The sequence below is a fragment of the Saimiri boliviensis genome, chromosome 10, assembly GCF_048565385.1.
Source record: "Saimiri boliviensis isolate mSaiBol1 chromosome 10, mSaiBol1.pri, whole genome shotgun sequence".
NCBI lineage: Eukaryota > Metazoa > Chordata > Mammalia > Primates > Cebidae > Saimiri > Saimiri boliviensis.
In genome coordinates, this window is record NC_133458.1 from 109,377,539 (window position 1) to 109,395,627 (window position 18,089).

At 38.3% G+C, this 18,089-nt stretch overlaps 1 protein-coding gene across 2 annotated transcripts in view; it reads right to left on the minus strand.

The window, feature by feature from the left end:
- ABCA13 (ATP binding cassette subfamily A member 13) overlaps positions 1-18,089 on the minus strand; it is a 427,963-nt gene that overhangs the window by 399,441 nt on the left and 10,433 nt on the right. Inside the window, exon 2 of one of the 2 annotated variants that reach the window (XM_074379707.1) lies at positions 2,525-2,618. The exons of the other annotated variant lie outside the window; for it this stretch is intronic. Within the exon in view, the coding sequence (XP_074235808.1) occupies positions 2,525-2,618 (94 nt within the window). The remainder of the gene's footprint in view (positions 1-2,524; positions 2,619-18,089) is intronic. 2 annotated transcript variants of the gene reach the window in all.

The window sequence follows — 18,089 nt, forward strand, 5'->3', positions numbered from 1 at the left end:
CATAAGGCCGGGCGTGGTGGCTCAAGCTTGTAATCCCAGCACTTTGGGAGGCCGAGGCGGGTGGATCACGAGGTCAAGAGATCGAGACCATCCTGGTCAACATGGTGAAACCCCGTCTCTACTAAAAATACAAAAAAAACTAGCTGGGCATGGTGGCACGTGCCTGTAATCCCAGCTACTCAGGAGGCTGAGGCAGGAGAATTGCCTGAACCCAGGAGGCGGAGGTTGCGGTGAGCCAAGATTGCGCCATTGCACTCCAGCCTGGGTAACAAGAGCAAAACTCCATCTCAAAAAAAAAAAAAAAAAAAAAAAAAAAAAAACCCATCATAGCAATTTTCCCACTGCATTGTAATAGTCTGTCCCTACAGTGAGCTCTGTAAGGGCAGGAAAAAATGCCTTGTACACCATTTACTCTCAGCAAAGCCTGAAACACAAAAGGCACTCAATACATATTTATCAAATAAGTAAATAATAAAGTAGGACCACTGAAAACTTTTCAGCTTTTTCTAAATAATATTTATTCACATGGTTTCACATTTTTTCATTCTGCAACACACAACAAAATCCCCAAACAGCAAAGACAAACTGATAGGAATGGTCCTAATACATGTAAAACATAAATATAACTGACATACTATTTTGGGTAAATCCCAACATTTAATTCCTTATTTATGTAATGTTTACAGAGTCAATCACATTATAGATATTTTAAGTGGTATAGCCTGATAGAGACAAAGCAGACCACTATTTCTCAAAGAGTGATGTTGTTAAGGTTTCAAACCAGAGAAACAAAATGGTCCATCTGACCATTTTCCTGAAGCAGAGGAAGTTACCAGTCATAGTTTTTCTGACCATCATCCTCACAATTGTCAACGTCATCACAGTAATCACTATCATCACCATCATCTCCATTATCATAACTGCCATCATTACTATCTTCTCCATTATCATCACCATCATCACTATCATCTCCATCATCATCACCATTATTACCATTATATTCATCATAATCATCCTCATCACTGTTTTCATCTTCAGCATCATCATCACCATCATCACTACCATCATCTCCATTATCATCACCACTATCAATACTGTCATCTCCATGATCATCACCATAGTTACTATCATCTCCATTATCATCACCAACCATCATCACTATCTTCATCATCATCTCCATCATCACCATCATCACTGTCATCTTCAACATTATCTCTCTCATCACCATCATCACTATCATCTTCATCATCTCTATCATCACCATCATTACTATCATCTTCATCATTATCTCTATCATCACCATCACTATCATCTTCATCATCATCTCCATCATCATCATCATCACTATCATCTTCATCATTATCTCTATCATCACCATCATCACTATCATCTTCGTCATCATCTCCATCATCACTATCATCTTCATCATCATCTCCATCATCACTATCATCTTCATCATCATCTCCATCATCACTATCATCTTCATCATCATCTCCATCATCACTATCATCTTCATCATCATCTCCATCATCACCATCATCACTATCATCTTCATCATCATCTCCATCATCACCATCATCACCATCATCTTCATCATCATCTCCATCATCACCATCATCACTATCATCTTCATCATCATCTCCATCATCACCATCATTACTATCATCTTCATCATCTCCATTATCATCATCACCATCATCACTATTGTCTTCATCATCATCATCACCATTATTATCTCTATCATAATGACTCTCATCACTATCATCTTCATAGACATCACCTTCATCATCTCCATCATTATCACCATTGTCACTATTTTCCCCATCATTATCTTCATAATCATTACCATTATTATCCTCTCTATTATCATTAACATCATCACTATCATATCCATCATCGTATCATCTCCATCATCATCACTATTATCACTATCGTCTCCATCATCATCACTATCGTCTCCATCATCATCATCACTATCATCACTGTCATCTCCATCATCACCTTCATTGCTATTATCTCTATCACTGCCATCACCACTATCATTATTTCCATCACCATTATAACTATCAACACTGTCATCATCATTTCTATCATCATCACCATATCTGTCATCACCATCTTCACCACCATCATATCATCAGCATCATTATTTTCTCATCACCACCATTATCGTTACTATCAGTATCATGTTGATAAACTATGAAATGCATCTCCCATTTTTACTTCTTCTTCTACTCTTTCTATATTTATAATGGCTATATACTTATGCCCAAATTGTGTCAGTTTTAATTGAAAGAATAAATTTATCTGCTAGATCGAGTGAACCTGTGTGAATATCATTCTTAAGAGACAAAACCTAAATCGTGTTTATTGGTATATACTCCACATATGTTGTTATCGTCATAATGAAACCCTGTCTATTCATTCCACTGAGCATTCAGAGTTTATTTTAAAAAAAGAGAGAGTGCTACGAGTTTTTTCTCTGAAGGTTAATTAAAAAGGATATTTAAAAAGTGAAACTTACAAATGTCTCTGTGTCTAGGAGGTTCTTGAAAACGAAGTATTGTCAGAATTATAAACAGGATACAAGGCCAGAAGAATTCAGCAAGAAAAAGAACCTAGAAAATTTTTTCAAAAAAAAAAAAAAAAAAAAAAAAAAAACACCACTTGAATACATTGTAAAGGATCACAACATTTTCATCACTTGAAGGAGGTCGTCATAATCCCAGCTGTATGTCTCAGAACAATCATTTGGGACAGGAGCCCACAGAGACGGCCCTGTTTATGAATCATTGCATCCCGATCTGTGACTGTGTCATCTCCTTGTTCTTTTCCCACAGACCTAGCTTTTCCTTATTTCCTTTTTCTGCACATTTTTATTTATTGCAGAACTTATGACATTAGAGAAATTAAAGAAATAAATAACTTCCTCGGTATTTCCCACACTTCAATACAACGATTTTGTTTATTTTTCTAATTTCTTTAACATTTCTGACGTTTTTACACAAACAGATATTTGCTGGCTTTGGTGGTAGCCCGACTTCTCATTTACCTTCAGTTTATGCATATTTTTCAATATTGCCACAAGAGGTTGGTAACTATCAGCTTACTTGCTGCATAACATTCTTACCAAATGAATATCCCATAATTCACACATTCTTCTATTAAGGACCATTTTGTGTATAAATACATTTTTATTTGAATTATTTTCTTAAGATTAGAACAAACTCCAAAACTAAGATTACTGGAGTAAAATCTCTTGACACAGACTACATAAGAACTACCCAAAAAGATTGCAATAATTTTTAAAACCTTAAATTTTCAAAGTTAAAAGAAAAGGAACTGCCATTGATACATGGAATTCAATCATTTGAGAAGAAAAAAAAAATACCACCTATAAGGTATAGCCCCCCCAAATTAATAGAAAAGCCTCAATTATCATAAAATTAATTTTACTGCCATCATTACTCACTTGTTTTATGGTGGATAATCTTGTATTGAATTCAGGCGATATCATTTTACAAATACAAAAGTTAATAGCCAGACAAAAAATAGGCAAGCCATTGAATAAACACACAAACAAAAACCTAAAATTCTGCAAGTTAACACCGCTTCATCAAACACCAAAGAGGATGTCTTACTGTTTCAGATTCCCAGTTATATGCTTTGAACTAAAATGAACTTCTGGTCACTTTGATTCCTTTATTCTTTAAAATGCCATGGTCATAACCCATTGCAGTAACCCTTCCCTGTAAGCAGATCTAAATGTCACCAGATGAGTGGCCTAAAGCCATCAAGATAAAATACAGGCAGAAAAGAGTTTTTCTGTCCCTAGTATAATTAAGGAAGAAAAGAAATCAACCTCTTTAGCCAGGCATCGTGGCTCACACCTGTAATCCCAACAGTTTGGGAGGCCAAGGTGGGTGGATCACATGAGGTCAGGAGTTCGGCAACAGCCTGGCCCACATGGTGAAACCTCGTCTCTACCAAAAATACAAAAAAATCAGCAAGGCATGGTGGCACACACCTGTAATACCAGCCACTCAGGAAGCTGAGACAGGAGAATCACTTGAACCCGGGAGGTGGAAGTTGCAGTGACCCAAGATCACACCACACTGCACCCCAACCTGGCAACAGAGGAAGATGCCATCTCAAAAAGAAATTTTTTTAATTAAAAATAAATCAATCTCTTTGAAATAGTCCATGAGGAAGTATTTCCTGTGTCAAAAAGTGCATCACGATAAAAAGTTCTCTGACCTAGTCCTGAAACACAGTATCACACATTCTGGTAACAAAGAAAATGCCTGCAGATTGCCCTCTAGTTCAAGGGACCATAATTAAACTATAAAGAAAGGTCAAGAGTACTCAAGAGATCACTATTTATTTAAATCATTTTGGTCATTCTCTGTAACAAATTAATAAGTTACTGGAGTACTGGATTAGAGAGGTGGTGAGGGAAGATTCTATCACTAATTCTGACTGAATATGAGTATGTAAAATAAAAAATATAAATGATAACTTGATAGCATTAAGAAGAATAAACACATAATTTTCTTCGGTTTTTTATTCGTTTTCATTCTCTCCTATAGGGTAAGTTATCTATTTACAAAATACATGTACATGAAAATTAATGTTTTAGAATCAATTTTCCGTATCAGCACTTATAGTTCTACCTCGCTACTTTTAAAGACTACATAATATTACACTGCAGGATTTAATTGATTTAACCAATCACTTCATCATGAAAATTTGCATGCTTTTCTCTTTGGGTTCAGTGATATCACAAGGTTTGTTTTTTTTTTTTTTTTTACATATTTGGCTGACTTCTGTAAGTAGATCCATGAGGTACCATTGATAAATGGGATTACTGCACTAAAATATATATGATTTTTAATGCGGATTTTTAATTTGGATAGATATAACCAAAATGCCCTCATTAAAAACTAAACCAATTATCATTTACTCTGATTATACTCTCAATAGCTCCTGGGATTAATAAACTTAATTTTTTGTCAAGTCAATATGCAAAAACATAATAACTTTAATCATTAAGATCAAACATTTTTCATAAGATGAGCATTTAATTCCTTGCCTATTAACTCTCTGTCCTTCCAGTTGCCTATTTTCCTATTAAGTTATTCTTTATTTTTGCCTACTTATAAAGCATCATTTTCTATTTACTTTTTAATTAAAGAATTCAGCCCTTTCATGGCTTATGGTATTACAAATATTTTCTTCAATTTTGTATTTGCCTTTTTATTTGACAATAAAAATATTTTATTGTCTAAATCTTTCATGCCATTAATTTTTCAATCTTTTTATTTATAGTATCTGGATATTATTCCCTTCACACATACAACATCATCTAAAGGACCCTGCCAAAACCAAATTATAATAGTAGCAACTCTAAAATCACAAATATGTATCAGTTCAGTCTTAAAAATCAACATCCAATCTCTAGTTTCAAATGAAAATAATACTGGAAGAAAATAAAACTCTGAAGCTTATTGTTGAGAAGTTTCTCTAAGAGTCTTGAAATAAAAACAGAATTCCAATTAAAGCTAAAAAACAGAATATCTCAAGAGTGTTTTATTTACAAGCTGGTCACTGACCCTTTTGAAAAGCACAAGTTAAAAAAAAAAAAAAAACATCTTTCATTGTTTGGAGTTTGAAGTTGCTCCATTCAAGAGAAAAGTAGCCAGACTCCAGTTCTGCTGCGTCATTGTCCATTGTGCGCAAGTGAATCACTCTTTCATGAGACCATTTCTCTGCAGGGGTGCAAAGGCAGCCTTCCCTTTCTGATCACGTTTTTATGTCACGTTTTTCTTCTTATGTGTCATTATTATCCTTGAACCTGGCTTAACATATGGAATCTTATCCCTGTTAAATAGGAAAGCTGTCTGATTATAATGTTAGGGCTTCGCGGTATCTCCCACATTCCGGACCCTCCAGTGCGGACTTAATACCAGGAAGTGACCCAGGCAGAAGCAGAAACTGGCATTTCTGCTGTCCAAAAGCAATGGTGCAGATGCCACCACAGGCTCTCCTCTCAAGAAAAATAATCGTCTGGTAAACCTATTAGCAGTTAACAAAACAATGCCCCCACTACCAAACTACCACAAAGCCTTCCTACTGTTCCAGGAGGGAAGCTCCAACCTGCAGAGGGTGGGAGTGTTCAGTCCTGTAGTCTGGAGCTTCCCATCCTTCAGGTGCTTCTCACCACGAATTTCATGGATGCCCGGATCCCTGTCTCACTCTCATTCCTCTCACCCTGTGGCCCGAGCATAAATATAAACCTTTCCATGGTTCCGTCAGCACAGGTGAGCCACAGTGGCATTTGGGAAGACATGAACAATACATACAGATGAACATGAACACAACAAGGACTCCTGGGTGACACGATACACTGAAATTTCCTCACAGAATTTTTCTTCTTCCAGACAAAATGGGCAGTGTGCAGAGAGAGAAGAAAACAAATTAGAGGAGGCAGGAATAAACTTGCATTTGCCTAACACCAAAAAACTACCAAAATGTAAAAAAAAACAAAAAAACAAAAAAACAAACAAAAAAAAGTTTCTACAGTAGATCAAATAAGCCACCATGCCTCAATCCCAACACAGGCAACAATTTCTAAAGCCATAACCATGTCCCCTCACAATCCTGGTGACTGTCCCCAATACCCACATCCATGGAGACGAGTACCTCAAAGGAGTCTCCTTATCTCCCGCTTCTGACAGAGGAGGTGGAAAAACTGCTATTGAGAATGATCAAATAAACAAGGAAAGTGAACAATGAGGCTGACTCCTGGGGAGGCCTCCAGGACTACATACAAAAATGTGACAAGAATCCAAAGCCGGAGAGCAATTTCCACAACTAGATGGACTAAACATTACATAAAACGTTTGACAGTTTTTCACAGGAGAGCACGGAGCTCAACTAGTCTAATAAAATCCTATTGCATGTCAGATGATTTCCCTCACTCTTCTCCATGGCCCTCCTGACCATTCCCAATCTTCTCCTTTTACTGATGAGTACAGCATACAGGATATGCTCAGGGATCACTCTAGATATTAAGGAGAAATAAAACTGGTCCCAGGTTTATTGAAAAGAGAGTCAAGAACAAATATAATACCTGGGCAGAGCTCCCCAAGTATGAGTGGTAATAAAACAAAGAGCACAGCAGCTATCTAAACATTTAGAAGGAAACAAACCAACAAAAAAAGAAAAAGCTAACAAAGGAAGTCATAAAGCATGCCTGGAAAAGACACAACTCAAATAAAATGAAGAATTTCTTTACAAATCCCTCATTAAGAAGCACATTTTAATAAGGACAACTATCAGAAAACAAGGACTCAGAAAAAAACATATAAACAAATAAGTGAAAAAAAGAAATTATGGATCTAAGGAAAAAAACACAAAGGAATCATCACTGTGGAATTTTAAATGATTTAGAAGCATGAAAAGAAAATACACACTAGTTAAATTTCAATTTTTGGAATAAGAAACAGCTTACAATAACAACGATTATTTTTAAAAACATTTTAAAGGCAAAAACATAAAGACACAAAAGCTAATATATTTGAAAAACAAAGACTATGCAACATAAGGAAAACTGGCATCCCCAAAGTAAAGAACCCAACAAATGGAACAAAATATTTTTTGAGGATATTCCTCAAAAATATAAGATAGGAGAATTTCCATGAAAAAGAGAAAATTTCATCTGCTGACTAAGAGAGTATACTGCATTTCAGAAAAAATAAAATAAGCCATGGTTAAACTACAGCCATTAAACTTCAAGCTATTGAACTTCAAAAATAAAGTAAGACTACTACAGGTGTCTAGACAGACCAAAAAAAGAAAAAAAAAAAAATGGCAACTCCCTAACAAGAGGAGAAAAAAATCAGTCTGACCTTAAACACATCCTCAAAACATTCCATGTTAGATGCTAATGCATCAATATTTACAAACTTCTAAGAGAAAGAAAGTTGGATTATAAAAAAATGACATCCAACCAAATGGCCTTTAAACAGTAACAGCAACAAATCACAACTAAGTAAAAGAGAGTATCTCAATATCGATTCAAGAATAAAGACACACTACCTCAAAAAAAAATTAGAACTACCAAGAACTCATCAAAAATGAGAAACTGGAGATAGTTAAATGTCTTTAAATTGCTGAGAGAAATTCCTGTTGGTCTAGAATTGTGTACCCAGAAAAACAGTCTCTCCGGAATGAGGCTGAAAGAAATTTTTCACGTAATCAGAAATCAAGTTATCAAACAACAGATACACTAAAGAAACTTTTAAATAATATGTGTTAATTTCAAATCGTGCTTAGATTAAACTCACTATTTGAAAAACAAGGATTACCAAGCTTGATTTCAAAAAGAAAATGTTATATGCTGTTTAGAATGGATATAATTAAAATGTAAGGACATAGAATGGTTAAAAGAGAAAAAAAAAAATAGGTAAATATTAAACAAATTCGTTGTTAATATCAAAGGAGCCTTGTTATTCTTATCAAAATATAAGGATATCAATCAATGACTGAGAAGATTAATACATAACAAAAAGATTGATAACAACAAAGCATAATAATATTATGCGTGTGTATACTGAACAATTTAGCCTCAAAATACAGAGCACGACAATTGCACCATATTACAATATTATATTACAGGAAGAAAATTCTGAATTTACTTTCATGGGAGGAGAATCCAATATCTACCTCGCAATAACTCTTTACAACAGCAAGTATTAATCAAAAAAATGTTTTAAACATATGATTTGTATTTGTATTTAAACATATGATCAAAACATATATGTGCTGCCAATGGTTTTGACCAACAAAAGATAAAGCATCTAGGGGAAAATTTTAATGAAAGTGTGTGCAATTATTTCATAAGAAAATTATAAAACTTTATTGAAAGATAGCAAAGAGAAGTAAATATATGAACAGATTAATATCATTACTGCATTAAAAAACTCAGTACCATAAAAATGTTTATCCTACCCAGATTTGTCTATAGGCTCAATGCAATTCTAACGGAATTCCAAAAGGTTTTTGTTTGGTTGGTTTTATTTGTTTTTATTTTGCTGTTGTTGTCGTACTTAATAAGCTCATTTTAGAATGTATTTGGGAGAACAATGGTCCAAAATATCCAAGACGATTTTCATCAACAGGTTGGAAGAATTTGTCCTTTCCATAACAAACCTTTCTATAAAATAACAGTAATGAAAACATCGTGCTATTAGTTCCAGAATAAGCAAAGTAACCTATGAAACAGCCTAGAAACAGGGCTGTGCATATTTGGAAACTTGATGTATGAGAAAGATGGTTGACAAATCAAAGGGACAATAATTTCTCTGCAACAAACTGTGCCATAAAATTGATTTTTCTGAGAGTGGAGAGGGAGGAGGCAGGGATAGACTAGGTCTTTTTCATCGAGACATATAAAACTCCAAATGTGGAAAAACAAAAACAAAAAACGCCTTTCAGCCTAGGCAACATGGAGAAACCACCATCTCTACAAACAAATACAAAAATTATCCAGGCATGATGGTGTACCCCTATAGTCCTAGCTACTGGAGGGCTGAGGCAGGAGGATTGCTTGAGCCCAAGGGACTGAGGCTACAGTGCGCTGTGGTCTCACCACTGCACCCCGGTCTGGATAACAAAGTGACATCCTGTCTTAATGAAAAGTAAAAGAAACTTTTTTTAATTTTTTTGAGACAGGCTTGCTCTGTTGCCCAGGCTGCAGTACAGTAGCGTGATCTCAGCTCACTGCAACCTCTGTCTCCCAAGTTCAAGCAGTTCTTCAGCCTCAGGCGCTCAAGTGGCTGGGATTACAGGCATGCGCCACTATGCCCAGCTAATTTTTATATTTTTAGTAGAGATGGAATTTCACCACGTTGGCCAGGCTGGTCTCAAACTCCTGACCTCAAGTGATCTGTCCACCTCAGCCTTCCAAAGTGCTGGATTACAGGTGTGAGCCACCGCACCTGGCCAAAAGTAAAAGAAACTTTTTTAAAATGTTCAGAAGAGGCCGGGCGCGGTGGCTCAAGCCTGTAATCCCAGCACTTTGGGAGGCCGAGGCAGGTGGATCATGAGGTCGAGAGATCGAGACCATCCTGGTCAACATGGTGAAACCCCGTCTCTACTAAAAATACAAAAAATTAGCTGGGCATGGTGGCACGTGCCTGTAATCCCAGCTACTCAGGAGGCTGAGGCAGGAGAATTGCCTGAACCCAGGAGGCGGAGGTTGCGGTGAGCCGAGATCGCGCCATTGCACTCCAGCCTGGGTAACAAGAGCGAAACTCTGTCTCAAAAAAAAAAAAATGTTCAGAAGAAAACACACAGCCTTCTTTATGTTTTGTTTATGCTTAAATAAGACACAAAAATCATAAACGACAAAGGAAAGTTAAACTATTTACAAATTTAAAATCTCTGTTCTTCAGAAAAGCCATTTCAAGAGTGGAAAGACCAGCCATAGACTTGAAGGATCTATTTCTACATATATAACTGACAATGCAGTATCTGTAATACCTACAAATGCCTACAAATCAATGAGAAGGAAATTATAGAATCAAACACAGTCAAAAGAAATGAGCAGATGACTCGGCGTGGTGGTTTATGCCTGTAATTCCAGCACTTTCGGAGGCCGAGGTGGATGGATCACCATGTCAGGATCGACCATCCTGGCTAACACGGTAAAACCTCGTCTCTACTAAAAATACAAAATTTAGCCGGGCGTGGTGGCACACACATGCAATCCCAACTACTTGGGAAGCTGAGGCAGGAGAATCGCTTGAACCCAGGAGGCAGAGGTTGCAGTGAGCCAAGATCACACCACTGCACTCCAGCCTGGGTGACAGAGAAACTCCATTCTGAACTCCATTCTGAAACTCCATTCCCCCAAAAAAGAAAAGAAATTAGCAGACGAGAGCAAAATGTAAACACCTTATAAGATGCCCAATTTCAGTAGTACTCAAGTAGATGCAAATTAAACCCCAATGAGATCATCATTTTACACCAGTTTGGGAAAATGTAAAAAGTCTGACAGTACTCATTGTCAGCGACGATATGGATACACAGAAACTTTGGACGGCAATTTGACAACATTAATAAGCTAAGGATTTGCAAATTCTGTGGCCCAATAATTCAGTAAGTACGTAGTAAGTTGAACCATATTAATTTTGTTAGATTAGACTGGTTTCAAACTAAAAAAAAAAAAAAAAAAAAAACATGATTTCACCAAACACACAGTTGTTGAGAAGGGATTATACACATGAACCAAGAGGTATTCTCAATGCTCAAAAGTGTTTACACAGCATTACTTATGAAAGGAAAACAAAAATTGGAAGTTATGCAAAACCCATCAATGGAAGAATAGATCAATAAACTGTGGGGTACTAGAGCAATAAAAGTAAGTGCGTTCACTCATTCATTCATTAGGAATTGTGTACCACATCAGGCACTGTTACAGGGACTAGGGAAATAGCAATGAACCAAAATGACTTAGTTTCTGTTTAAGAGGATAGAAAAAATGTTGTTAAAGTAAATGAAGCAGAGCTGTACACAACCCCTGAAGGTGGCTCTCCTGGGAATTCAGATGTGAAGACCAAGCCCTATCCTTAAATTTCGCATAACCATGGAGCATTTGCAAGCACTTGCTCATTCATTATTTAATTCTCACAACAACCAGTGAGATAGGTAATACTGTGCCAGTTTTACACTTGCATGTCATGAAGATCATTATTTTGCGCAGCACCTTGGAACAATTTGTGATGGTACATGGACAGAAGCTCAGGCCTACAGATTCAATACGTAATTTTCCATCTGTCTTGAACAAACTGTCTTCCAGACTCGGTTTAAATATAGTTTTAAATTCTCCAAGTGGCTCATGTGGTATATGGATTTGGTTGCAACTAAAACCCACAAAGAATAAAATGCTTAGGTACAAAAAATAAAATTGCAAATGAATAAGAAGGAAAGAGAGCCTTTCAAAGGGAGGAGCTAACCAGAAGATCTCATTGGCTGAGAGAAGAGAAAAGCACCTTAAGTTTAGAATATCAAGGAAGCTAAAGTAAAGTACATAATTAGTCTGTTGCCTTTGTCTTTGGAGACAAAAGGCTTTGAAGGAAGCATGAAATTCTATTGTGTCTCTTTGTGGCATTTGGGGCCTCGAGATGCCAACTTCTCAAAAGAGGGGACTTTCCCAGATGTATTTTGAAGTTTTGTTGTTAATCACGGCAGGAAAACACAGTCCAATGTTCCCCCGAGGGGTTCAAACAAAGCACAAGTCAAAGCTAAGAGAAAGTCAAATGTCAAATAGCAACCATAGTCACAGTTGATCTGCCTGGATCCTTTAGTTAGGAGTCAAGGCTTCCAAACATCTCTCCACCAAAATCCAAAATTTCTTCCCCAAGTGAACTTCTTGCAAACCTTTTAGTTAGTTGGATACTGACAGAAAGAAATAAACTTTTTCTTCCTTCTCTCTTTTTTTTTGTGGAGAACGGGGGGGGGGGGGGGGGGGGGGGGTTTGGCTTTCTATTGAAAAATAATTGCTTTCCTTTCAATGTTCATTTATTGAACATTTATTTAGCATGTACTTTGTCAAACATTCAGCTGAAGACTTTGGCAATATAAACATGAATGAGGAATAATTTCTCCACTCAAGTACTCAAAGGAGACAAACAAATAATCAAAATTAAGTATGAACACTGAAAGGAGATGCATATTGGTATAACCTTTCAGGAAGTCAAGTAAGCACAATGCTTTAAAATTGTGAAATGTGTATACTCTTCAACCCAAAGATTCTCATTTGATAGATTTTTTTCATAAGGAAACTTGGGAAAGTATCTAAAATATGTACAAAAGACTTATTTTAATATTGTTTCAACTGCAAAAAAAAAATTGGGAATTAAGCATCAACCATTCGGGTATTGATACAGCATTTTCAGCAAGACACAATTATTTTTAATGGAGTTAAATATATATATTTACAGACATTTTTTAAAATCCGCAATTATTATGGTCAAGTTAGGATGTTGCACTAGTGACTTGGGACGTAGTGTTTTTTCTGCCATGGCTGAGTGCAGGTACTCTATGGGATGGTACAGCCACAAGGAGACTAGCAGAGAGGTAGGTATACAGGACATCGAGTATTCCATACACAGGGACCCTGGAGTCGGTCAAGATGACTCAGTGAGTGAGGAAACGGGGAGGATAAGAGGACATTCTCGTCCCAAATTCCTATTTATATTGAAGTGGAAATATAACCAAAATACCAACTGGAATAATTTCTTAAGCCAAAATGACTCTAAAATATAATTGGTAAATAAATGTGTTTTTAAAAACAAAAATGTCCTAAGAAAAAAGAAGAGCTATGAAGGATTCTAATCCTACAAAATATTATAACATAGTCTGACATTTCTGTGCTTAAAAAAAATAAAATTAGTGCAAAACAGAAATGGAAATCTATGCAGTGGCATGGGAAGTCCCAAAGAGGCTCTACTGCCTTTCAAAAGATATGACATCATTCTCAGCAAACTGACATAAGACCAGAAAACCAAATACCGCATGTTCTCACTCATAAGTGAGTGTTGAACAATGAGAACACGTGGACACAGGAAGGGGAATATCGTACACCAGGGCCTGTTGGGGGTGTGGGGTGGGGTCTGGGGGAGGGATAGCAGGGGATGGAGGGATTGAGAGATAACATTAGGAGAAATACCTAATGCAGATGACGGGGGAGGGGGGGGAGGGGGCGGATGGATGCAGCAAACCACAATGGCATGTGTGTACCTTTGTAACAATCCTTCACGATCTGTACATGTACCCCAGAACTTAAAGTGTAATTTTAAAAAAAGATACAACAAAATTACCTTTTAAGTACAAGGAAGTAAAAAAAAGTAATTCAACAATGTCATTAGGCTACCTGAATTGAGACTTTAAAAAAAATAATAAATTAAAAATACAACTCAAAAGTAAATGAAAGTGTAAAATAGAGTAAATTTAATTTTAGTAAAACAAGAAGAGAGTAAAAAATTGATCAAAGCTATGGATGAATAAAGAATAATTTCAGCAGTTTTGAAATTACAAAAGATATTTCAAAGAAACAGAAAAGACAATATTTTTAGATATATAAATTTTTAAGTCTGAACAGTAAAAATAAGAAGAAAAGAGGATAGCAAACCAAAGAAATACTTGGCATGCAAGTAATCACCAGGCCTCTAATGGCACAACTGGAAATGATTTGATAGGCAAGTTACATAAGGAAATAATAAAGAAAATATTTCATTCTTACACTAACTCCGCAAAATATACAACCAAATAAGTCTTAATATGCCATTGTACATGTACTCAGTTTGCAAGCACAGAATCAAGGACAATACAGCACTGGACACATTGAATGGCATTATGAACTGTGCGCCCCTTCCGAGAAGAAGCCAGCTAACAGATGGCACAAACCCAAAGAGGATTAGTAATATGAGTTCCATTTGGGCTTAGCCATATTGCTACTTAGAATCTGGGTTTTTCTGTGTGTTGGTTTTGTTTTGTTGGTTGTGAGTTTGTTTGTTTGTTTCATTTTGTTTTGTTGGAAATGGGGACTCACTCTGTCAATCAGGCTGGAGAGCTGTAGAGGGATTGTGGCTCACCACAACCTAGAACTCCTGGGTTCAAGCGATCCTCCTGCCTCAGCCTCCCTAGTAGCTGGTGATACAAGCATGTGCCACACCTGGCTTAGAATTTATTGAGAGATGTCCAGCATCGGCCAAGCATGATGGCTTAAACTTGTAATCCCAGCACATGGGGAGGCCAAGGTGGATGGATCACCTGAGGTCAGGAGTTCAAGACCAGCCTGGCCAACATGATAAAACCCCATTTCTACTAAAAATACAAAAAATAAAAATAAAAAAGAAGAAAGAAAGAAAAAGCCAGGCACGGTCATGGGGCACCTGTAATTCCAGCTACTTCGAAGGCTGAGGCAAGAGAATTGCTTGAACCCAGGAGGTGATGGTTGCAGTGAGCTGAGATCGTGCCTTTGCACTCCAGCCTGGGTGACAAGAAAAAAAGAAAGAAAGAAAAGGAAAGAAAAGGAAAAGAAAAGAAACGAGGTAGGGAGGGAGGGAAAAAAGATGTCCAGCATCAATACGATGTGATGTATTAAGAGAGTAGCACGTAGGATAATCGAGACACCACCAGAAACAAGGAAACCCCACAACCGATTGGTAAGGGCAGCACCTAACCCCACCTGGAATGTGGGACTCATACCACCCATGCCAGCGTGTACTGTGGACAGAGTTTAAGGCTGTGCTGTAGACAGCACCAAAGCCGTCCTGTGGTAATGCCTCCAGGAATTCCTGGCAGTCCCTAGTATGTGCAAGAGAGAGTTTCCTAATTATCATACTTCGGTGGCATTTGGTCCTAGTTCCCCCACTCCAGCCCTCATCAATAAATTCAGAGTGCTGTATTGGTGCCGTTTAGTCAAGGAGCCTGTCCAGGAGTGCCATGGTCTCACGTATCAGATAAAATCGGGGTTCAGCACAGCTCCGCTGCTTCCCTCAAGTGGGCCTGTGCAAGTTAATCACTCTTCCTGACTCATTTTCTGTATCTGCGAAATGGGAATGAGAAGTTCCGTCACGCAGGGGTGTGGGAAATACGACTGGGATCGTGGTCTAAAGTGCATGATGATTGTTGGCAGGGAGGAAGAGCACACTCTGACACCATCTGGCTTGGCTGATGTGACAAAGTGCAGAGGGAGAGGGTGTGCTCTCAGGGCCTGCTGGGATCACAGCACAGCACTATTTTAACTTCCATTTGGTATCTTTTGTAGCAGTCCCTGTGAGCTGACACTCAAAAGACATCATTCTGTGGATCCGAGACAGGGCACCGGGCCTCCTGGTTGCTTCCCTCTCATCCCTAAGGAATGGTTATTTTCCAAGTAGGTGGGCACAAGGACGCATAGGTTCCATTCTCCCAGGAGCTCCAACTTCAAACCTGGAGTCTGACAGGTGCTGTCTGGCCGGGACAGTCCCCGAATTGGGTAGGACCAGGCACAGGTACTACCTCTCAGGGGAACCCTCTGGCTTAGCCAAAGTAGGCAGCTGGGGAAGAAAACATTCCTGACAGGAATGAAGCAGAGAGAGGAGAGGGCAAACAGAGTGGAAAATGAAGAGCTGACCTCAGGCAAGATTTCCTTCAAAGGAGCCTCCAGAGTTCCAGAATCGAAAAAGAAATGTGTTTTTCAGAAGGACCAGTTCCCCAGTAAACAGCCTCAGCCTCCAGTACAATATCATGAAAACAAGGCTTGAGGCTGCCTTTCCCTCTGCTCTCTATGATACTGTTTTTGTTGTTGTTTTTAAAACCTTTCCTGTAATTGAAAAACCCAGGCCTTATCTGGGCCAAAGTAAATAACTACACCAGGAAACTCCAGGCTGCCCAAGGAGACCTGCATTAGCAAGTAAGATGGAAAAGCCTCTTGGGAAAGCAAATCTTCGCGGTTTTTTGTTTTCTGTTTTAATTTTTGGTTTTTGTTTTACATAGAAGTACGTAAATCCACCATCCTAAATAAAATCTCCCAGACCTAGCCTTTTGATGATCTTGTAATTTTCTCTCCAATACACTGGTAACAATTTCCGCAAAAGAGCAACCTAGGGAGAATTATTTTCTCTTTTCAACCTGACAGTGAAATTGGTAAATGAGAAACTGGATGGCTTGCCTTTGAAATCCAGTCGGTTTTCCATACCTTTAAAAGACTGGATATGCTCAAATTATTTTCCTTTCTTTCTTCCTTTTTTTTTTTTTTTTTTTCCTGAGACAGTCTCACTCTGTCACCCAGGCTGGAGTATAGTGGCACAATCTTGGCTCACTGCAGCCTCCACCTCCCAGATTCAAGTGATTCTCCTGCCTCAGCCTCCTGGGTAGCTGGGATTACAGGTGCCCACCACCATGCCCAGCCAATTTTTGTATTTTTAGTAGAAACGGGGTTTTGCCATGTTGGCCAGGCTGATGACCTCAAACTCCTAAACTCAGATCTGCCCACCTCAGCCTCCCAAAGTGCTGGGATTACAGGTGTAAACCATCGCTCCCGGCCACTATTCTCACATTATTAAACTCAGGCAATGATGCAGGACAGAAGAGATGCTCATCGCACAGCCCGACTCTTAATGAGACACCTTCGCTGTGCAAAACCTTCCCTCACTCCGTTTCTAAGTTGTTTTTTTAAGTTTGGTTGTTGATTCAATTACTAGTGCTTTGAGAGAGAGTGGAGGAGGAAAATAAAGCTAAAATTAAAGGTTTAGAAGCAAATTAAGATCAATCAGAATTAAAGAAACAGCACTGCTGATACCATGATTATGAATGAGGACAAACCAACCAACCTCAAACAGCTTCGTAGGTGCCAGCCCATGCTGAAAAAAAAAAATACAAAAGAATGTTTGCTTCTTATTAATTAGATTTCTGAACTGCTTTTCCTAAATCATTGCTCTGAGTAAACTGAATTGCATCCAGATGGCTCTCAGTGGTCTTGCAGTGACCAAGGCAGTTTCCTCCCAGGGAGGCAAGTCCTGAAGGCCAGGGCAGACCAAGCCAAGCCCCAGGATCCCGTGGGCTCCTGATTTCATGACAAGTAGGAAGATCATCAACTTTATCTTCTCATCTAGCCAAACAGAAGTTAAATTACTCCACTTTTTGTTTTTTTTAAAGACAGGGTCATGTTAGTCAGGCTGGTCTTAAACTCCCAACCTCAGGTGATCCACCAGCTTTGGCCTCCAAAGTGCTTGGATTACAGGCGTGAGCCACCACGCACTGTGGGAGATTCGAGTTATCTGGAGACCGTCACACCTGAACCACTGTATGACTGCAGCTGGAGGGGGAGAAGCCATCATGTCAGTCATCTGTGTGGCCTAATCACAAGAAATGTGTCACTTCTGTGTAAGTCCTGGAAAAGAGAATAGTTCAAGGGCTCCCACACTGCCTGAGGACCCTCTCGCCTCTGCCAATCTTGTTCCGCAGGGCTGGAGTCTGCAGCTGAGTGGGTTTGTGTATGGAGCTCCCCTGAACATGAGCCACTGCTGAGAAGTGCA